Below are 24141 nucleotides of genomic sequence, written 5' to 3'. Positions count from 1 at the left end.
ATATAATGTTAGTTTTTAATGAGTTTCATTTGGTAATACAGTTCTGAAAGTATTTGTGCAAGCTCTGCACACACTTCCATTTCTTCATACGGCTATTATTTCGTCTTTTAATAATCAACTTGTCTTTCTTAAAAAGGAACACCAAATGTGTGTCCAACATTGCATTTCCAGAATGTGCAAACGTTCCCACCCATTACAAGACAAGAGGGGGAGTGGGACTCCCATTGAGGAGATACAGTAAAGTCAAGCCCCTCCTCTGAGAGTGAGAGCTCCTCTGCAAGTTTACTTTTGCCCATTCTCCTTTTCCCCCTCAACACACACACACACACACACACACACACACACACCACACACACACACACACACACATACACACTCACACACGCACGCACACACACACAAGCAGACGGGTTTCCTGCAGTTCACTCACAAAAACACACATGCACACACACGAAGAAACCTATTGGATGCTACCAAAAACAGCTGTGGATCATTTTATCAAACATTTATTTGGGTTGCATGTTTGTTTTTTTTCACGTGGAGTTTTTCCATTCCATGTTCACCCATGCAGTTTTTGGGACCGTACACGTTTGCAAGGGAGACATGAATGACTTTGTTGTTAAATAAGTCACTCAGCTGGACTAAAAGATTGTAAGGTAAGCTTTTAACTATTTCCATGCTATAGTCGCAAACAAGCTTGAGAAATCGTCCTGGTAATGTATTTTACATTATGTTAAGTACACAATGCATATAAGAGTCACTGTGCTAATTGACCTTAATTTAACTTTAATAGCTAAATTAAGGTGATTCAAATAATATAAATTGCAATATCTGCATTCACAATGTTATATTATTTTTGGCGGTAATGATTGCTTATATGAAACTGTGCATTTTTTTAATGAATGCATCTTTACTAAGGCACACTATTTAACACAGGATTGGATGTCATTTGTCTGTGCTTAATGTTATGCATCAGATGTGAGGTGAATTAGTCTGGTAGGCACGAAGTTGTGTTTATTTTAGGGCAGGTGCAACAACATGGGGCTGTGCCAAAACATAAGAAGGGCCATGTGTTGCACCGCCTCCAAAGCTCCACGCAAATTAAAAGTGTTGCAAATAAAAACAAATCAATTAGGTCTTTATCGTCTCATCAGTGCCAACCTTGAATATGAAGATGTCTCCCGGTGGTGTGTGCATCCTGGCCGCCGCACTCTCGGCCCTCCTGGCTCCCGGAGGCCAGGCTTGTCCCAGGAGTTGTAACTGCTACCAGGCGAGCGAAGTCCACTGTACTTTCCGCTCCCTGCTCACCGTCCCGCCCGGGCTGCCTGCGCACACACGCCGCATCAACTTGGGGTAACGGCCTCACGCCAAGTTTGTCAAATGCTGTGTTTTGTTTACTGTGGAGAGGAAGTGTCAAACCACAGCAGAGTGAAAGTAAAAAAAAAAAAAGTTGATAGTAAACTGTTTTTTGTTTTTTTTCCGGTGGGGCTGGGGGTGCACCTGTAGGTTCAACAGCATCAGCAGGATCAATGACACCTCACTCGCTGGGTTAAAGAGGTTAGAGCTTTTGATGCTGCACAGCAATGACATCAACCACATGCCGGATGCACTGTTTAGAGACCTGAAATCACTGCAGGTAAGCGGGGACGTGAAGCAATACATCACTGGTAAATGATCACGGGCTGGTTTTTGTCCAACCCAATTGCAGGAAAATAAGATGCATTCCGTCATATGGTGGATTCCACCCTGGATTGTGAAGGTCAGGGGTGTCCAAACTTTTCCTACTGGGGGCTGCACAATGAAAAATGAAAGCAAGTAGAAACCGGTTTGATATGTTTCATTTTCAAAGCCAATACAATATATACATTTTTTTAAAACTCTTAGGGTTTCCCTCAAGTTTGGTCCCAGGGACCCGGAAGGGTCTAGGTCAGGGGTGCCCATTACGTCGATCGCGAGCTACCGGTCGATCGTGGAGGGTGTGTCAGTCGATCGCCAGCCAGGCATTTAAAAAATAGACCTAAAAATAATCACCAAGACGTCACTTGATTGACATTCACGGCACCCGAGGGTCTTGTGAGATGATGCTGGCTGTTGTGAGATCATTATTAAGAAAAAATTACCGACAGAAAGGCGAGAAACACTTTTTATTTCAACAGTCTCTCGCGCCGTACCGTCAGTCAAAACTCTAAAGACCGACTGCACAGTTCTTATCTTCACAATAAAAGCGCTGCTTCATGCTGCCTGCGCTAACAAAATAGGAGTCTCAGAAAGCTGGCGTGCACAAGCGAGCAGGCTACGGAGTTTGCCGCCAATGTTTTTCTTGAAAAGTGTATGGAAGCCGGACAAATAAGATGCCAAAAACCAACACATTTTCATGTGGTATTGGATAGAAAGGAGGACTTTTTTTGTCCTCCATTCAGAAATGTGGACGTTATCATCACTACTGTCTGATTCCAATCAATGCAAGTCATCAGAATCAGGTAATAAACCAACTTATATTCTTGTCTTCATGAAAGAAAGGAATCTATATGTGTTAAACATGCTTGTATTATCATTAAACACCTTTAACTTGTTAACAAAAACGTCTATTTCACAACTAAATAAATATAAATGATATATATGAATGAGGTAGATCCCCTCGACATGGTCAATTGAAAAGTAGCTCGCCTGCAGAAAAAGTGTGGGCACCCCTGGTCTAGGTTCTAAGGATAACCCATATATATATATATATATATATATATATATATATATATATATATATATATATATATATATATATATATATATATATATATATATATATATATATATATATATATATGTATATATATATATATATATATATATATATATATATATATACATATATATATATATATATATATATATATACATATATATATATATATATATATATATATATATATATATATATATATATATATATATATATATATATATATATATATATATATATATATAGGTCAGGAAAAAATACAGACTACAAGCCTGTTATGCAGGTTTCCCTGCTCTTCAGGGGATTTTATTCATTAATAAAATGTATTTCAATAAAATCCCCTGATAAAATTTATAAATTTTTTATTGATTTATAAAATCCCCTGAAGAACAGGGAAACCTGCGAAACAGTCTTGTAGGGAAGAAATAGCCTCTGTATTTTTTCCTGACCTAACCTATCAATCAATCAATCAATCAATGTTTATTTATATAGCCCTAAATCACAAATGTCTCAAAGGGCTGCACACGCCACAACGACATCCTCGGTACAGAGCCCACATAAGGGCAAGGAAAAACTCACAACCCCAATGGGACGTCGATGTGAATGACTATGAGAAACTTTGGAGAGGACCGCATATGTGGGTGACCCCCCCTCTCTAGGGGAGACCGAAAGCAATGGACGTCGAGTGGGTCTGACATAATATTGTGAAACCTATACCGCTCAACCCCGGTATTGAGCACTGTATAATGGATAAACCACAGAAACCTTGACTATAGTCACAATCAAAAGTGTATATACACATGTAAAGAACATAATGTCATGGTTGTCTTGAGTTTCCAATAATTTCTACAACTCTTATTTTTTTGTGATAGAGTGATTGGAGCACATACTTGTTGGTCTCAAAAAACTTTCATGAAGTTTGGTTCTTTTATGAATTTATTATGGGTCTACTGAAAATGTGACCAAATCTGCTGGGTCAAATGTATACATACAGCAATGTTAATATTTGGTTACATGTCCCTTGGCAAGTTTCACTGCAATAAGGCACTTTTGGTAGCCATCCACAAGCTTCTGGTTGAATTTTTGACCACTCCTCTTGACAAAATTGATGCAGTTAAGCAAAATGTGTTGGTTTTCTGACATGGACTTGTTTCTTCAGCATTGTCCACACGTTTAAGTCAGGACTTTGGGAAGGCCATTCTAAAACCTTCATTCTAGCCTGATTTAGCCATTCCTTTACCACTTTTGACGTGTTTTTGGGGTCATTGTCCTGTTGGAACACCCAATTGCGCCCAAGACCAACTTCCCGGCTGATGATTTTAGGTTGTCCTAAAGAATTCGGAGGTAATCATCTCCGTAAAGCACCAGTTCCATTGACAGCAGAACAGACCCAGAGCATAATAATACCACCACCATGCTTGACGGTAGGCTGGTGTTCCTGGGATTAAAGGCCTCACCTTTCCTCCTCCAAATATAATGCTGGGTATTGTGGCCAAACAACTACATTTTTGTTTCATCTGACCACAGAACTTTCCTCCAGAAGGTCTTATCTTTGTCCATGTGATGTCAGATGAAACAAAAGTTGAGCTGTTTAGCCACAATACCCAGCAATATGTTTGGAGGAGAAAAGGTGAGGCCTTTAATCCCAGGAACACCATTCCTACCGTCAAGCATGGTGGTGGTAGTATTATGCTCGGGGCCTGTTTTGCTGCCAATGGAACTTTTTTCAACACAGACCATTATGTACAAACATTGGATTAGCCGCTAAACTCTGACAAAAAACACAGCACAATTGCAATATTACCATTTGGTTTGACGAAAGACAAGAGTAGGTAGGATAAACTATTGTTTTCATGTAATCATGGCATGCGCACTATAACACCAACATGTGACATGTAGAATGATAAATGCTGGAAAAAGCTGTTTTCTTCATGCAGCTCTATATATATACATACAGTATATGCAGGTGCACCTATTGTTGTGACCAGGTGAATCTATATAATGTTCATGAAGTTTATTTTTGATTGCGTTTGAAAAGAAAAAAATAGCGATGATGTTAGTTTTCAAGACGATACATTTGAATTATTTCGAAGAGGGTGGGGTGTGAATTCATTTGCAATCTACCTCCACAACTCAGAAAGTGAGTTAAAAATGTGAATATGCACTAAAATTTAAACAAAAGCATTTCCAATGCATATTGTCTAGAACAAGGGTTCTTAACTTTTTTGACCTTATTCCACTACAGAGAGGCCCTGGGCCGACTCAAATATTAACACTGAATTATTCATCTTATTAATTAATACATTTTGATGGTATTCAATAGCTATATCTAGCCTACATATAGTTTAAAATATTGTGAAATGATAAGAAACAATGTATTAATCACAAATGTTATTATTTTTTGACACATAAGCCTTAGGCTTAGGTCAGGCTGATTCGAAAAATAAGTACTAACCAAATATACTGCATATGAGGGGACTCATAAATAACTGACAATTTTTTAACCATATAATTATGTTGTTTTAGAACAAATAAACTAATTAAATAAAGAATATATGTCTTATCTAAACTGTTAAATTAAATTAAAGTGCAAAGAAAAATACAGCTTCACCACTTTGGTCATAATTTTTTAAACATCTCTTCGTTTGATTACTGCCACAAGTGGTGGAAAAGTGTATTACGGACCGCCGCTGAGAAACATTTATTTTGTGGCGGCCCACTTGGAGGTGCTCGCGGCCCAACAGTGGGCCCCTGTTAAGTAACACTGATCGAAATCACAAGTAGGTTAGAATCATCATAGCTCTCCTTTAAAGTTTAATCGGCGAAATACTTGGACTCGTGGTGTCAAGGAACGGCACAGGAGGATCTGAATAAAAATGCAGACACTAAATGGTAGCCATTAAACCACAATAGCCATGCCCAACGATTTATCATCTTTCATCAACCAGGACAAATCCTGCTAACTAAAACCCTTGTAAACACACAAAGATGACACGTTGTTATTATTTCCCTGCCTTGGCTGAGGTTTTCACTCTTTATTATACTATAGTCACATTTTGGTATTATCGCTGACAGTGGCGATGCTGGTCTCTCAAGGAGGGGAAGCTCAATTCCGGCCTACATCATAAAATGTGTTGGTTTATTTATACGTAAATTCTACCCTCCGTTCCTATTTAAGAAAGTGATCCGTGACCCTGTCATACCAAGAAGGCGTATTTTTCCAGGGATTTGACAATTGTCCTCTCAATGGCCAGCAGAGCTAGGCTGCTTGGCCCATGGTGTTGCGGGTGTAAGACTTGAGCCACTTTAAACCGGAGAAGCTCCTCTCTGCAGATGGGACTGGCGCGAGGCTTGTGCAAAGTGTGTCCGCCTGTGAGTGCTTTGAGACGGTGGAGGGGCTCAGCAGCACCCGCTGCTTGGCAGGGACAGAAACTGCAGAGTGAAAGAAGTCAGTCTCCAAACACAAAAAAACACCAGAAATAGAAGCTCTATCTGTCGCTAGTCATATTTAAACAAAGAAAATGTCGCTAAGAGGGTCAGGAAACTCCTCGGTTCAACTCAGAACAACAGAATTAATATTGAAAAATGCTCGCACGGACGTTTACAACACAAGATCGCTGATTTGCTCATTTCGCTGTCAATCAAAAAGGGAATCAGCCTTAGACAGATCATCCAATCATCATGCAGAAGGTGAGCGTCCGGGCTACCAGTGATAAGAAGCTGATTGTGAACAAAAGAACGCGTTGTAGCGCACGTTTAGTCAATAACATGTACACACAACACTATATATTTAATCACTTATTTTTTGACATTTGCTTCCCTTTCAGTCTTAGAGCAGTCGCCACTGATCGCTAACACAACAACTATAATAATAGTCCAATGATGGCACAGTATGAGTCTGTATTTGAAAATGTTTGGGTTCTACATGAAAGATGTTTATAGGTGGATGCATGCAGGGATTAAATGTAGCTAATGCATAAGACAGTAGTTTATTAAGCCCACAGTAGACATGTTAAATGAAACCTGAGCGTAAGTGGTATTACTCATCTTATTGCACCATTCATTTATAAAGCAAATGCATATATATTAGCCGCTAGTGTTGCAATATAATCCACATTTACACTGTAAAGTGACGTCGTCACATGCTAAAATTGTCAACAACTGGATGTCCCGCAGCCCCCCCATGGAGATGATTTATCCTCAGGACTCACAGAAAATCCACAAAGATGCACCCTCTTGAATTATTGTCATCTCTTACCATATGACTGGAAGAGTAAGCGTCATAGTAGTTGGTTTTGAATGCAACAAAACTGAAAAAAGTTCATACTCGTGGTCAAATCATGTATGCAAAAAAATGTAATGGTGAATCTATATGTTAAATCTTGATCTAAATGTTAAACAAAAATGTTGAATCTGATTATAAATAAACATGTTTAATTTAAATATGAACGCTGAATTTGAAATATAAATGTTAAATCTTGATCTAAATGTTAAATATGAATGTTAAATGTAAATATTAAATATGATAATGAAATTGAAATATACATGTGAAGTATAAATGTTGGATATAAATCTAAATATTAAATGTTAAATCTAAATATAGATATTACAATTTAAATCCATAGTCCATAGTCGGAAATCTGTCTTTTTTTATCTCTGAACAAATATAAACAAATATTTTCAGTTTTCCTTTGTTTTTTCCGACCTACAATGTGTGTTAAAATCTTGATCTGTCTCCTGCCAACAACTACGGTTTTCCCCATAATGAGTACGGTTTTTGATCATCCAGTGGTAAAAATTACGGTTTTCCATTAAAAATGATTAACTTAAAAATCAAAGCTACGCAGCAAAGCAAATGTACTTTACTGTGTATTGAGGTAATATCTCTTGTTTTATATCACCATCTGCTCCATCACAGATTCTTAAACTAAGCTACAACAAGCTGACAGAGATCCCTTCATCCCGGACTTTCTCTGGCCTAACCTCGCTACTACGTTTGTACTTGGATCACAACCATATCCAGTACATCCACCCTCGGGCTTTGCTGCAGCTGCCAAGCCTACGTCTGCTCCGTCTACAAGGAAACAGGCTGCACCAGCTTCATCCCCACGCTCTGTGCACAATTTCCCTACTCAACACATACTACTTTTCTACACTCAGGTCAGTAGCAGTCCACAAGTGGCTTTGTTTTGACTCTAAAATTCTGGTATATATATATGTATATATGGAATCACAATAAATCCTGTGTTTATGCACTCTCACTTGTCCTTACATCTTCTATAATTTATAGTACAATATGCTGCATTCAAGGCAGCTGGAAAGTTGGGAACATCCCATTGAGGTCCGACCTCAAAGCATTCCAGTCAAACATAAACAAAAAACATTTAAGATAACTTGTTTTTTTTTCCACAAGAGATACTTTGTTTCTGGCAGCTTTGAGGGAGGTTATTTTGATATACGAACAACTGAGTATACACCAGTTTTTGTTAAATTTAGAGGCACTGCCAGCTGTGTTGACATCACAATTTTTGGTGAAGTGATGTTCTATCGATTCCCTTGGAGTGTGCAAGAGCTCTGACTTCACTGCACTTCTCCCAGCAGGGGGTTTTCCATTACAGACTTACTGTTACTTACTGCAGCATTAATGTATTTCATCTCTTTTATTTCCTTCTGTAGGCACTTAGACGTGTCCAACAACAGTCTAAGCACCCTGCCAAGGGCCACCTTTAAGACTGCCCCCATGCTGGAAACACTATCATTGCATGCCAACCCCTGGAGCTGCGACTGCAGGATGAATTGGTTCCCCACCTGGCATTTTGCTCACCAAGGTTACTATCATTCAGTAGATAAGATTCCAATTTTCCTAACAATGTTGTCACTTGCATGTTGTCCTTCAAAAACGGCCACTGCTCATGCTAGAGAAAAAGAACGGGTTAGCATCAGGAATGCAAATATAAACATGAGTCACTTTCTGACTGATTGATGAGCCTATAATATGTCTTGTAACGCTGTCAAATCCCGCCTGATGGTTGACATGCATTTGCATTTAAATATGTGATTGTATTTTTGTATACTTTTGACATCTGTTGCCAACTGATTTGAATCGCGTCACCCTTTTTTTCTAACAATGTGAATCTCTAGTCTATTTGTGGCTTTCAAGAGGGTGTAAAAAAAGACAGGAATTTCAAATGTCTCTCCGAGACATGCCAGACTTAACCTCCCATGACTAATACATATTGGCAGCATTGTGTGCAGGCAGTTGAAACAAAGGCTACCGCTTGCAGTGGAATAATTAGGTTTTGCATATTTACGATTTATAAGCAGATTAAGTAACCATATCAAATTAGTAAGTGATATGAAGTGTAATTAACAGTAGAGAAGAGTGTGCATGCTAAATCTGGCATTAGTCACGCGCACAGAGAGATGAAATGTGCACATTATCATATATAGCGTAGGGGATCACTTTCTCTCACTTGTTTCTGTCTGTCTTTTCAACTAGAATTATTGAAATGTTCCGGAGGTCCTGAGTGTCCGTTATGTGAATCACCAACTGCCCTTCGAGGTCAAAGCTTGCTTAAACAGAAAGATATGACCTGCACCTCCCCTGTGATTACCCTGCGGGGAGAAAAAACACCCTCGGAGATTGAGTACAGTGAAATCCGACCGAGTGAATCCTTCAAAGAGCCTTTAGGCACCGCATCCCTTGGCCTGTCAGACCAACAGGGGAACAGTGCCGAACTGCACTGCAACATCACTCACTCGGCAGACTCTCAAAATGAATTCCCTGCCCTGGATCTCTCTCTTCCCTCCTCTTCTCCTGTCGCCATGGCATTGTCACTAACTCTGGAATGCCCCGTGGAAAGAACAAGCTACGAGAGTCTTTGGAGGATCCTGGCTTACTACAGTGAGACTGCAGTGCACCTTGAGAGAGAAATCATGCTGAATAAACCACCAGGTCTGGCATACCACTACCGACAAGCAGCAGGGACAGAGGGATATTATAATACTGGAGTCAAAGCCACTGTCCAAACAGGACCACACTGGTTAATGCAGCCAGCAATTGGCATTCAGCTTAACAGAGCACAATCTAGCCTACACACAGTGAGCCTTATATACTCCACAAGAGTGTCTACTCATCCTGACCCCACAACAGATTCAGCATCATCTACCACTATTTCGCACCCATGGGTACTCATTTCAACCTCCCATACCCCCACAGCACTAGCAGCTATCGCAGGCTCTAGGCTAGAGCTTTCCTGTCCTCTTTTAAGTTCTAGTAAGCCACAAATACAGTGGATTCTCCCAGATGGATCAAAACTCATCTCCCCTTCTATTAGTCAAGATGGTGGAATTCAGGCCTCTGGTACTGGGCTACTGTTGCACAAAGTGGAGCTCTCAAATGCAGGGATTTACTACTGTTTAGCCCAGGCTGGAACTGATTCTGATGTTCTCCCTCTGCGCCTGATAGTGGAGGAGTCCTTTGCCTCAACAATAGGCGAGCAAGTCGGACCTCGTGTAACAGGATCAGCTGGACAGCCTGTCAGCCTATCTTGCAAGGCATCTGGTTCACCAGAACCACAAACAGGTTGGGTGTTACCAGATGGGAATGTAGTTTGGAAGGGCTTAGCAGTATCAGGGGGACTTACGATACAATCAAATGGGAGTCTTTTTCTTTCCAACCCCTCTCTGAGAGATGCTGGTCAATATCGTTGTGTTGCTGCCAACCAGTATGGTAGCGCCTCCTTGTCCATTAACCTAGAAATAAACTCACTGAATCCGTTGTCTTTTGGACATGTTCCAGTAGGGCCACAGTCAGCCTCTGGACGATCAACAAAGATACGAGCGCCAATGTTACGCCAATTAGAGGAAGGATCAGGGGATGGAGTAGAGGAAGAAGTGCGAACTATTGTAGTTAATAAAAAACATGCAAGACCTCTTCAACCTACTCCAAACAGACACTTTCAAGTTGGCAAGCCCATTAGACGAGGGCCTCTGAGAAAGGGTCCCTTAAGAAGAAGAGGGAGGCCTCTATCATCTGAGCAGATGAGAAACCACAATGACAGCAGGTCTAGAGTCACCCTAAACAAACAAAACATAGACCCTCAAAAATGGGCTGACCTACTGGCAAAGATACGTCAGAAGACTGCGCTTACTAACAACAGTGAGGACAACACAACAGGAAAGCCCACAGCAAAACCATTGAGAGGAGACAAAGACTTAGAAAGAAACGATGATGGTGATGACATAAAGGGGGAAGGGATAAATATATCAGACATGGAAGGGTCGTCAGTTGATGATGCTGTTCTGCGAGAGGAAAGTTTACAGCCTATTTACCCCCCTCAGACGGTAGACGACGTAACACAAGTGGAAACTAGGACAAAAACTGCCACTCAGAGACATATAAACATTGAGCCCTCGGACACACAGACACACAAGAATGAGGCTACAACACAGCTCAAAACAACAACACAGACAAATCCAGTCACCTCAACGCCACCCTTTGGAACTAATGAAATTGACCCAGATCCAGCTGGAAGAGAACAAGAGGAAGCAATCCCCACGTCCTCAAGAGTCAAACCTTTAAAATCACATAGGGGATTCATGCCTAATTTAGCCCCAAAAACACGGCCTCAAAACCCTTGGAACTCTCGCAGGAGGATCGGACAGCGGAGGCGAGTCCTAAACAGGCCAAGGGGGCGACCTACTCTACCACCTCAACCTCTGCCTGACTTTCCAAAAACTGTGATACCTGACACAACTGTCACTGTCACAACGAACCAAATGACAATATCTCCTATTCTGGTCAAAGAGATGAATGATATTAAAACTACTTTGTCTACTCCAACAATTAGTATAGTAAATCCTTCAACTACGTACATTTATACTACTCTAGGTATCACCACTTCAACAGCCGACTTGCCTTCACTGACTTCATTGCCCCACATGGACACAGAGACATATGTAGACGCGATGACTCATTCAAGCAACATACCAGACAGCACAGAGTCTTGGGTCTTTAAATCTCAATCACCGGTGACTGGTGATTCTCATGATGCGCACACAAAAACACCCTCAAGCATACATGATGATGGGCCCTCAGGCAAAAAAGGTGAAGGACTGGAAACAAATGTTGATGTTGGACACAATGTATTTCATTTCTCCACTATTCTCCAAGCCCCTGTAACCTCCACAGTTTTATTGCCAACTCCTTCAACTCCTTCAACCAGTCCCACAAATAGCTATGTTACAAGTGGTACTAGTGTTGCAGCTCTAGATGAAACATTTTCAACACTGACTACATTTACCCCTGTTACTGAAAGTTTTAGTCCATCGACGATGCCTACCGAAACTACCCCTATATTTAGCACTACTAAGGGTAACACATTTTCAACTTCTGCTCCCACAACTGTTATTCATTTTTCCACTACCCTTCCCCCGACTTCTACTTTGAGTGGTACAAATACTGCAGATCTCTTCAGAGTTAGTCCTCAGATGACTTTAGGTCCTGCTTCTTCTACTTCGAAAACAAGCAGTCCTATTCCTGGTGCCTCCTCAGTCAAAATGTCATCAACTACTACCAGTGTAACTACACCCAGTGCATCCTCTGCTGCTGCCACTACAACAACAACATCAAGTCCTGCTGCGTCATCCAGAGAGAGGCCAATCATCGGCCAGGTCAAACCCAAAGGGAGGCCTGTGTCTGTCGCTTCAAACCAGAGTCGACCCCCAACTGACTGGAGGAACCCTGGAGCTAATTTAATTCCGGATTCACACAGCAACAGGCCACAGTGGTCTCCATCTCCTCTTCCTGCCGCCCCACGGGTGAGTCTTAATTGATTAAAACATTTTTTATTTCAGGCAAATGTGTTTTAAAGCCAATACCTACAACAATAAGACCAATTAAAAAAGGTGAACACACTTTCATTTAATTTGAATAAATAATAATTTATTCACAATCTTTGGCGATTTTCTTAGTTTTTTAGAAAAGTTTGGCATTTCTTTAAGGGCATGTTTGAAATGTAGCTTGCAGCTTTGACATTGGTTCATGCAGAAGTCATAAGCATACAGTCATCCGAATGTGCAAGCCAAGGGGTAAAAAGCTTAGCAAAGAATGCATAATAGATCTCGAAATACTCTAATCTGTGATCACATGACCTACTATCAAAACCTAAGGGATGTTTATGGAAGATCTTATATTTATAGGATTTTTCAGCACACTATCAGTAAGCAAAGATGAAAAACACACGCTCCATTACAACAACATTATACGTTGTCAGAGTCTAATCCCATGGGATTTGTTACAATGAGACATTAATTCATTTACAAGACTGCGCAAGCCAAAGTAATGAATCCATCACAGATGAGGAACTTTTAATCTGAAACAACAATAATGCTGTATTAAACAAATTGTATTGCCACCCTTGTATCATGCTGGTACTTTTTAATCACTAATGTGATTACAATCATATTGTTCCCAGGTACCGGTTTTAAGATTCAGGCCAAAGATTGCTGACCCACACATCAGAACCGTGTCATTCCCAGCTGAGGGCATTGCAAGGCTGACTTGTGAGGCTCAAGGAGAACCGAAACCCTCCATCACATGGACCAAGATCGCCACAGGTAGGCAGATTTGGACACATTTGATTCACCATATACAACAAAACACACAATACATTTATATAGAAATGAGGCCTCAGAGTCTTACCTTCAACCTACATGCAAGCCTGATGAATGTGATTTGTGTATTGAATTATAAACTCAGGAGTAGTGTATTTGTATCCTATTTGGATTATGCAGACCTACAATAAGTTTACCATTTTAAAATGTTTTTAATTCCGTCTGTATGTATACAGCTATAGATTTTGACACTGGCAAAGAGTAAATAAATAAAAGCTTCCAGATACACACAAATGAGGAATATGCATATAGGTTAACCATATATGTAGGATATGCCATGTAGGAAAGAGTTAAGTACAGTACAGTATTGTGGAACAATGTTATTCCACCAGTAGCTGTGTTTTTAATTAAATTTTCTTCAGCCGTCATTTGGACATTGCAAAACAGCAAATAGTAAAACAGACTACGGGATAGGGTTTTACGGTATACCGGTATTAGTATAATACCACGATACTAATGAATAATTTTCGGTACTATACAGCCTCTGAAAAGTACCGGTCCGCCATACCCCGCTGCGCCCTCGTCGTCGTCACGTTGTGTCATTGCTGGTTTACGAGCAGAGGAGCATGTTCGGCAGCGCACAATCAAGGAGTACTTACAAGCAGACACAGTGTGTAGACAGAAAAGAGAGAACGGACGCATTTTGGCTTAAAAACTGACGATAAAGGTGAAGTTATAACTCTGAAACGCCCATCGGAAGCTAGCTGGCTAGCGGCTAAAGTCCAGCCCCAGTCGGCAGTGTTGTAGCTACTTCTAAATCACTAATCCTTGCCTCTATGGTGACAAATAAAGTATGTTTCTTACAAGTATCATCCCTGCAGAATGAGGAATAGTTAAACATGTTTCACTACACACCGGCGTCAAAATGTAAACAAACGCCATTGGTGGATCTACACCTAACATCCACTGTAATGATACCAAGTACAGTAAATGATAAATGATAAATGGGTTATACTTGCATAGCGCTTTTCTACCTTCCAGGTACTCAAAGCGCTTTGACAGTATTTCCACATTCACCCATTCACACACATATTCACACACTGATGGCGGAAGCTGCCATGCAAGGCGCTAACCAACAGCCATCAGGAGCAAGGGTGAAGTGTCTTGCCCAAGGACACAACGGACATGACTAGGATGGTAGAAGGTGGGGATTGAACCCCAGTAACCAGCGACCCTCCGATTGCTGGCACAGCCACTCTACTAACTTCGCCACGCCGTCCCATATCTAGTCGATACTACTATGATTACGTCGATATTTTTTGGCATCCTAACATATTCTTTTGTTTTTTTCAATGTATATTATCAGGAAATATGTCTCTGGACACATGAGGACTTTGAATATGACCAATGTATGATACTGTAACGACTTGGTATCGGATTGATACCCAAATCCGTGGTATCATCCAAAACTAATGTAAAGTATCAAACAACAGAAGAATAAGTGATTATTACATTTTAACAGAAGTGTAGATAGAACATGTTAAAAGAGAAAGTAAGCAGATATTAACAGTAAATGAACAAGTAGATTAATAATGTCCTTAATAATTTTGACAAAATAATAGAACGATAAATGACACAATATGTTACTGCCTATGTCAGCAGACTAAATTAGGAGCCTTTGTTTGCTTACTTACTTCTAAAAGACAAGTTGTCTTGTATGTTCACTATATTATTTAAGGACAAACTTGCAATAAGAAACATATGTTTAATGTACCATAAGATGTTTTGTTAAAATAAAGCCGATATATGATTTATTTAGAAAAGTATCGAAAAGTACCGAAAAGTATCAAAATAATTTTGGCACGGGTACCGGTACCAAAATATTCGTATCAGGACAACACTACTACAGGATTACACATTACTATCAACATCCTATAAGGGTAAGACTTATACAAGACTTGTAAAACACTGTATAATTTCTGGAACATTTAGGTACTACATAACTTAACTACATAAGCGATCATTTATGTGTTTATCGTGTCTAATTATTTTTTTTATCTTTCTGTTGCCCTTTCTAATGGTGTGTCTGTCGATGTTTGTTTATCAGGAGCTGTCATGTCAGTCCATTCCAGGTCTCAGCGGTTTGAGGTGCTGCCAAATGGCAGTCTTGTCATCCAAAGTGTTCAGCTACAAGACAGGGGCACGTACATTTGCAGCGCACACAACTTCCTGGGCCGTGACAGGTGAGAATACTTTAGTTATCAGTTATGAATGCAAAATAACTACACACTCTTATGCCAACACTGAGACTTTGTAAGTATTTGTATACTGAGAGAGGATGTTTTTTGTTGTTTTTAATTTTTTATGGCAAGGCTGCTAACAACCCTGGAAGTGTGGACACGTCCCCCTCGAATGCAGCTGGCTGGCTATAGAGAATTCACCATTCATCAAGGTGGAGAAGTCCACCTGGAATGCCATGCGAGCGGTGTCCCAACTCCTCTGCTCTCCTGGGTTCTTCCGGATCGCTCAGTCCTGACCTCCACTGCCAACTCCGGCAATCGTATCAGTATGGACTCAAACGGAACCCTCCATATTTCATTAACCTTACCAAGTGATCGCGGGATATATCGCTGTGTGGCCTCCAACTCAGCCGGTGCTGCCAGTGCTTCTGTTCGGTTACACGTATCGTTGTTGCCCACGGTGATGGAGCAACCCAGAGAGGAACGCCTGGTCTTGGGTCTGGGGAGACCGCTGTATGCTCACTGCTTTGCTAAAGGGGACCCACCACCAACTTTGAGATGGCGTCTCCCAGATGGGACTCTAGTTCAGCCATCCCAGTTTCTTCATGGTAACCTTTTTGTCTTGCCAAACGGGACCCTACATATCCGAAAAGTGGGTCCGAAGGATGTTGGGATTTATGCATGCACATCCACTAATGCAGTTGGAACTGATAGGAGGAAGGTCAAGGTGGAAATTAAAGAAGAAACAGATGGTGAAAAAAGAGTTGAAGGGACAACTTATACATCTGCTCTTTTGAAAAACAATTCTTTGTCCAATCCCAGCTACCAATCAATGCCACTTGATTCTGCTCGCCTGACCCCACTATCGCCTTCTCATGGATCCAGGAATGGGCCAGGAACAGGCTCAAAATACTCACATTATCCTCGCCAGCCCACTTCTGCCGACTCAGCCTCGAAAATCAATAGAACAGTCATTCCCTCCCACTCACAGCTGACTAATTTGACAAAAACCTCAGTGGTTACCACCTCTGGCTTTGTAAACACATCTGAAAAAGGCAGAGCTTCAGTTGTTTTGCGGTCCATGCCCGTAACTCCATTCAGCAAAGCCCGAATTGTCTTCAGCTCACCCTCCATCACTACTGTGTCCTATGAAGAAAATCTGCAGCTTCACTGCTCTGTAACAGGCCACCCATCCCCCATTATTATTTGGAGGACCCCCAACAAGAAACTGGTGGACATGCATTTCAGGTATTGAGTTTTTAAACTGATATAACGTGTGATTAATATAATTTTGCTCTGGCATTATGTCTCACGCTATGTGTTTGTGTGTTTTCCGTGTATGTTTAAATTGAAGTTTTGAGCGACGCCTGAAAGTGCACCCAAATGGCACACTGTCCGTCCAGTCAGTGACAGAGCGGGACATTGGAGACTACCTTTGCATTGCACGCAACAAGGTTGCAGATGATTATCGTCTCCTGCGTGTTTCTGTTGTTGTCAAGCCTGCAAAGATTGAGCCCAAGCAGCCTTTCAATCAAATGGTCTCATTTGGAAAGGCATTGAAGGTAACGTACCAATCAAATGTTAGGTATTTGATCATATCAGACTATGTGGGAATTAGACTTAGTCTGTCCTGTTTGCAGCATCTGTAGTGATTTCTATTCAGTGCGCTACGCTCAAATTACCTTTCTCAAGTATTAAAGGATTATTCAATAATGTCAAAGCAAGAAATCTACTAGTGGATTTTAAGCGGTATCAGACATGAGATTTCCAAGGTGGTTAAAGTCAGTCATTTAATCAGTTCATGTCTCAAACCAATCTTCTAACTTTCCGGAATTGGGAAAATAGAACGCTATTCAATTTCAAGTCTGAGATGCTTTAGATATCATAGGTGAAAGGCAGTGGGTGTGGCACTCTCTACCGTGACTAGAAATAGTGTAATTTATCTATAGAATCGTTATAACTATACCTCTGCAAAAAACTGTGTTTTTTTTGCTCGTCTCCCACCGTAGTCACCGTGAAGCCAAGTGCTACATACGCTTCATTATATTGTGATGCGGCAAAAAAGCGGGGCCCGCCCCACTATTTGAGAAGGACTGAGCTAAATCATTGCTATGAAGCTGATTTGGTGTAGGTTCTGCAAAATTTTAATTTTGTCATAGATAATGATGTATATTTCTGTTTTACGTTTCTCTCAGAAAGAGTTTTGAATTCATGCAGAATGCTGCTATCTATCAGTCAGCAGTCTTCATCGATGACAATGAATATTTTAAAACCTGGTAATGCTAATAACAAAACTTAATTAAAAACAACATGAGGTGATGTGCAAGGGAGGACCCTGACTTACTGCATTAATCTGTTACTCTTTTTTGCTTATACATGTACAGCAAGTGTCTCAAAGTCTCATAGTTTGTGGCCTTCTACTTAACTTCATAATGTAGTGTGTTTGCAACCTACGCACCGTGGGCGGTGAATAGTTAAATATATTATTGCAATATTGAAGCCTAAGAGAAAGAACTCTAACTACAATAACAGTGCAAACACAAAGACACGAAGAACAACTTCTTGTAGGCAAGCGGAGGTCCCTCTGACCATCTCCTGGGCCACTCAACAGTGTCAAAATATGAAATTTCTACATTAAATTTTACATTCATAATCAATTAAAGCCTACCGTAGATCATAGTTATAGTCATAGTTGTTTGTAGGAGTAGTTAAAGGCCTCCTGAAATAATTTTTTTTAATTTAAACGGGGATAGCAGATCCATTCTATGTGTCATACTTCATCATTTCGCGATATTGCCATATTTTTGCTGAAAGGATTTAGTATAGAACAACGACGATAAAGTTTGCAACTTTTGGTCTCTGATAAAAAAAAGCCTTGCCCCTACCGGAAGTAGCGTGATGTAGTCAGTTGTTCGCCTCCTCATATTTTCCTATTGTTTTCAACGCAGCTAGAGCGATTCGGACCGAGAAAGTGACGATTACCCCATTAATTTGAGCGAGAATGAAAGATTCGTGAATGAGGAACGTTAGAGTGACGGACTAGAATGCAGTGAAAGACATATCTTTTTTCGCTCTGACCGTAACTTAGGTACAAGCTGGCTCATTGGATTCCACACTCTCTCCTTTTTCTATTGTGGATCACGGATTTGTATTTTAAACCACCTCGGATACTATATCCTCTTGAAAATGAGAGTCGAGAACGCGAAATGGACATTCACAGTGACTTTTATCTCCACGACAATACATCGGCGAAGCTCTTTAGCTACTGAGCTAACGTGATAGCATCTGGCTCAAATGCAGATAGAAACAAAATAAATAAATCCCCGACTGGAAGGATAGACAGAAGATCAACAATACTATTAAACCATGTACATGTAACTACACGGTTAATAATTCTCAGCCTAGCAAAGCTTAACAATGCTGTTGCTAACGACGCTGAAGCTAACTTAGCAACTTAGCAACGTGACCTCACAGAGCTATGATAAAAACATTAGCGCTCCACCTACGCCAGCCAGCCCTCATCTGCTCATCAACACCCGTGCTCACCTGCGTTCCAGCGATCAACGGCGCGACGAAGGACTTCACCCGATCACAGATGCGGTTGGCGGCTAGCGTCGGCTAGCGTCGGCTAGCGTCGGCTAGCGTCGGCTAGCGCGTCTGCTATCCAAGTTGTGTTGCTACAGCCAGCTGCTAATACACCGATCCCACCTACAACTTTCTTCTTTGCAGTCTCCATTGTTCTTTAAACAAATTGCAAAAGATTCACCAACGCAGATGTCCAGAATACTGTGGAATTTTGAGATGAAAACAGAGCTAATTTGTATTGTTTTCAATGGGGTACCGATACTCCTGTTTCACTGGCTATGTCACGCGCATACGTCATCATCCAAAGCCTTTTCAACCGGAAGTTTAGCGGGAAATTTAAAATTGCACTTTATAAGTTAACCCGGCCGTATTGGCATGTGTTGCAATGTTAAGATTTCATCATTGATATACAAAATATCAGACTGCGTGGTCGGTAGTAGTGGGTTTCATTAGGCCTTTAACACAGTTATTCACATGGTTAAATGGTGGATCTGAAGTGAAACTTTGCAAGGCCCAGCCTCAACCCGACTCTACCTCCAGTGGCCTCAGTTAAATTGACTTTGAGACCCCTGATGTACTAATGTGTACGAAGTTTTATAGATTGTGTTTTTCAGTAGCAATGTTTAATCAATGTTTAAAATTCATCTGCAATTGATTATCAAGTTATAAATATACATACTGATTATTAGTTCCCATTGTAAACAATGATTCTGGTTCTTACAGGTGGACTGTGTGGCCTCAGGACGACCTGACCCAGCCGTGAGTTGGAGTCTACCAGACGGAACAATGGTAAACAGTGTGTTGCAGGGGGCGGATAGAGCGGGGCGGGCACGCAGGCTAATCGTCTTCGATAATGGAACATTGCTGGTTCCAGCAGTGGGCATGGGAGAGCAAGGGGAATACACCTGTTATGCTGAGAATCAAGGAGGTCAAGATACCATGAAGGTGAAGGCAAACCAAAATTCAGAAAACGCTTGCAATCTTTTATTTTCTAATTGTTTTTAACAGATACTTCTTTCCCATAAGGTAAACGTCAAGGTTATGACGAAATCTCCACCAGCCTCCAATGATGACAGAAGTTATCAAGTCATTAAAGTACGTCAGGGGGCAACAGCCGTCATTCGCTGCCAGGCCATGGGTGATCCTCCACCAACAGTGACTTGGTTCTCACCAGCACATCGAGCCATTCCAGTCAGCTCTGGTTTTTACTCCGACCGGGTTGTGGCGGCTGCAGGAGGAACTCTGGAGGTGCGTCGGGCCCAAAAGACTGACGCAGGAAACTATACATGCCAAGCAAGCAACTTAGCCGGGGAAAGAAGCATGGTGGTGGGCCTTGAGGTGGATATTCCTAATTATGGAAACAATGGCTTTAGTGATAACAATGGCCATACAAGAACAAGCAGTGGAAATACCAAAGTAACCAGTGGTCTTAATCCAGCCCCCAGGAGCGATTCTGAAAATGGTTTCAAAAAGTCTACTAGTGGAATCACAACACAGCTCAGTCGTGTCATTAGCATCGATGTGAACGACAGTGGAAATGTCAGACTAAAAGCAAATAACCATGGAATCATTGATAAAAATGCCCCAGGAACTTTAATTAGAGAAATAACTACTAGAAGCCGTCAGAGCTCAGCTGGAGGTGGAGGTTTTGAAAGGAATCTTGGGGCTAGGACCAATGACTTTGCGGCTGGAAAGGCAAACAATGACGAAAACCCCAGTAGAGACAACAGCAAGATAAGCAGCATTTCAAGAAATAGAGTGTTTGCAAGTAGTACTGCTAATCATGGTGGGAGTAGCACTATCGGCACAAGTTGGACCATTGGCAACTCAGAAATGAACAATAAAAATAGGAACAGTGGTTTAAGCAGTGCAGCTGCTGCTGAAAAACGCACACATAGCGCCACTGATAAACGTGTGGGTGTGGTAACTACAGGGAAACAGCTGGTAATGAAAGGCCAAACTGTTCTTTTGCCATGTCCCTCTCATGGTTCCCTATCTTTGACCTGGTATCTGCCTGGTAACGGTGTCCTACCAGCCCCGTACTACGGAAGCCGGCTCACGGTTCACAGAAACGGTTCCTTGGAGCTGCGAGGTGCTCGGGTGAGCGACAGTGGCACCTTGGTGTGCGTAGTGAGAGGGGACAAAGGAGAAGTGAGAATTCAGGTCGAGCTGCAGGTCTCTGAGCCACAAGAACTATCCAGATCAGTTTTGTCTGCGGTACCTCGCCCAGGAGACCGAGTACAAATCTCTCAATATAGACAGCTAATACCTGAGGTGCCTTCTCGAATTACTGTTCCTATGAAGACTTTTCAACAAGCACCATCTTCACTTGTAGCCCCTGATCCTATTGCCCCCCCCGCACCCCTGGCTGTTTCAGCACCAGTTGTGAGCACCAAAACTGCTTCTCTGATTAGTATTACAAATGGAGAGACGCTTCGTCTATTTTGTTCTGCTTCTCCAGACCCAAAACAAACCCAAGACTCCCTTTCTTGGACTTTTCCCAATGGCAAGGTGGTGTCCAGGAGGGACAGCGGAGACTCGGGCCGGTATTTAGTCCAAGAGGATGGGACACTGGTTGTGCACCAGACATCCGTGTTTGACCGAGGCACTTATACCTGCAGATCCTCCGACCAGGATTCCTCTTCGGTTTCAGTTGTCACAGTCCCCGTCATAGTCATTGCTTACCCGCCACGTATCACAACAGGCCCCTCGCCTGTGTCCTACACACGTCCTGGTGTCGCCGTGGAGCTGCCCTGCCTTACCATAGCAACTCCCCGGGCAATGGTTACCTGGGAAACACCAGACATGACACAGCTCAGGGTGATGGGCCAAGCTCGTATCTATGGCAACCGGTACCTGAGTCCCCGAGGTTCTTTGGTGATACAGAACCCGTCAAGTAGGGACACAGGATTTTACAGGTGCACAGCCAAAAACGTGATAGGAGTGGACACAAAGACAACATACCTGCATGTTATATAACAAGGTGAAGAATAATGTCATTGACTGATGAAGTATTAACTCAATGCCCAAATCAACTGCAAAGCTCTGTTGAAATACTGGTGATGTTTAAAAAAAAGACTCCAATAATATGTGATGTGTGAAATATTATTCAGTATTTTGTATCAGGTTATTTGCTTAAGCATATACATCTACAAGTACGGTATTTACCAAATGTGCCTTATATTTTTGATAGGGCTAAAACACATTTCAAAATGGTGCTCAAGTTGCAGATATTTATGATTTTATGACACTGTGTTTCTTTCTGGGCTAGTACAAAATAACCAAGATCCTTTTCAGTTTAAAAATCATGCACTAGTGTATTATTTGCATTTTGCACCATTTTCTAACTCAGTAGCTGCCAAATTTGACCAAGCAGAAGCTTAAACAAAATGCTAAACTGGTCTTTTCGTTTGTTTTTAAGTTTGGATTTGGATAAAAATGTTTACATTTCTGGGGTAGTTGTTCAACTGGTTTTGAAAAATAATTTTTGCTTGCACCTTTGCAGAATTAACAAGGTCAGGTGAAATTACAACTTCAAGGCATTTAAATATGTTCATAAGACAAAAGGCGTCTTTGTAATTCTTTGAATAATTAGGATTACTTAAATGTTTTATTCCAGGTAACAGACAGACTAATCATATTTTAATTTCTTTCATGTTAAGTTATTGCTCTTGCAAAGACTGTTTCTTTGTGACAAAGAGGGAACTATGTATGTTGAAACTGTCAAGCAACTTTAAAGTGCCATTATATTTTTTAACTCCCACAATTTAATAATAAAATGAGAAATGGATTTAACCATTTTGTTGCATTTATTATAAAGACAACTTGTTCATTTGAAACTCAGTTTTTGAACCAGTAAAGCGGTTTTGGACACATGATGATGACTTCATATTCTTTGCACTGAAAACTGCAATAAAACTCATAGAGCCTGCAGTGCCAGAAAAAAGACTTCATAGTTGTCCTTTCCTGTTCTCATATAAACAGCAAAGTAATCCTCTTCAAATTACACACTATAACACGAAGACCCAATTAATGATTGACATGTACAAGACTACTAAACATACATAAAACCAAATGTTATTGCAATGAGTCATGCAAACATCCAATTTGTTGCTAATTAAAAGCATTGACATCCACCACCAAGTTAAGCATACTTGTATTTTGTAGAACAAAGTCGATGAGACCCATTGTGTAAAAAACCGAACATGTTTTCAATTAAGTCTTCATGGTTTCGTAATCCCTTTCACATTGGCCCACCAACATCACAGACCTTTGTCTATGTGCTACAAAAGCAAACAAAATCGATGAGTTTAGAGGCACCCACGTCAAAAAACAGACAATACAAACGTTTACAATCAGTCAAGCATACAATAGCCGTTGGGAATGGCAAGGCTTCAAAGTCTGGTATTCAGGGGAGCTGTGATAGCTTGAGAAAATAAAGAAAATCTGTGAGCAAGGAGACAGTATAGGGGGAGCAGTAAACTCCAGTTTAACAAGGGCAGATATTACAGTAAAATTACATGAAATTGTGGTGTCAGACTCATTGTTTCATATTCAATAATACTCTGACTTAAAGTTTCACCCAACTGATAAACATTGGATTTTCCAAGGGCTATGTTAAAAAGGAAACTGCAGTTTTTTTGGAATTCTGCCGATCATTCACAATCATTATGTAAGACCTTTTGTGCATTATTTTCTAACTTGTAAATAGGTATAAATAAAAGTCTTACTCAATTTACTCTTTGTGACTTGACTTTTAAAAAAGTATTAGTAATATTGTTATTATAAGCGCAAACGCGGGCAAACTATTTTTTTTAGCAGCGCCACGATCACAGAGAGCTAACTAGCTTATGCTGCTCTGTTGACATCATCGGCTGGTGAGCTGCTTCCTCGCCTCGTGCTCGTGAAAGTTTATTCTAGATCAAAAATAAAGTGTCTCACCTTAATAGTAGTAAGTAAGTA

The 24141-nt window shown here is 40.9% G+C and overlaps 1 protein-coding gene across 1 annotated transcript; it reads left to right on the top strand.

The window, feature by feature from the left end:
• The first annotated feature begins 319 nt into the window (after positions 1 to 319).
• Positions 320 to 23880, top strand: LOC133664511 (matrix-remodeling-associated protein 5-like). Its single transcript, XM_062069198.1, has 12 exons — positions 320 to 656; positions 1155 to 1353; positions 1507 to 1636; positions 7656 to 7897; positions 8414 to 8565; positions 9237 to 12559; positions 13216 to 13357; positions 15462 to 15597; positions 15727 to 16842; positions 16949 to 17156; positions 19903 to 20124; positions 20206 to 23880. The coding sequence occupies exons 2-12, from the start codon at positions 1169 to 1171 to the stop codon at positions 22156 to 22158; spliced, it is 7809 nt and encodes a 2602-aa protein (XP_061925182.1). The 5' UTR covers positions 320 to 656; positions 1155 to 1168; the 3' UTR covers positions 22159 to 23880.
• The last annotated feature ends 261 nt before the right edge of the window (positions 23881 to 24141 follow it).

This window comes from Entelurus aequoreus, linkage group LG14 (genome assembly GCF_033978785.1).
Source record: "Entelurus aequoreus isolate RoL-2023_Sb linkage group LG14, RoL_Eaeq_v1.1, whole genome shotgun sequence".
Lineage (NCBI taxonomy): Eukaryota > Metazoa > Chordata > Actinopteri > Syngnathiformes > Syngnathidae > Entelurus > Entelurus aequoreus.
The sequence above is the reverse complement of the archived record's forward strand: the minus strand, read 5'-3'. Positions and strand labels throughout refer to the sequence as shown.

What these genes read in the sequence shown, in the direction of transcription:
- LOC133664511 (XM_062069198.1), top strand. Translation starts at nt 1,169, where the DNA reads ATGAAGATGTCTCCCGGTGGTGTGTGCATCCTGGCCGCCGCACTCTCG. An exon ending in AACTTCCTGGGCCGTGACAG is followed by an intron (nt 15,598 to 15,726) that starts GTGAGAATACTT and finishes TTTTATGGCAAG; the next exon opens with GCTGCTAACAACCCTGGAAG. An exon ending in CATTTGGAAAGGCATTGAAG is followed by an intron (nt 17,157 to 19,902) that starts GTAACGTACCAA and finishes TGGTTCTTACAG; the next exon opens with GTGGACTGTGTGGCCTCAGG.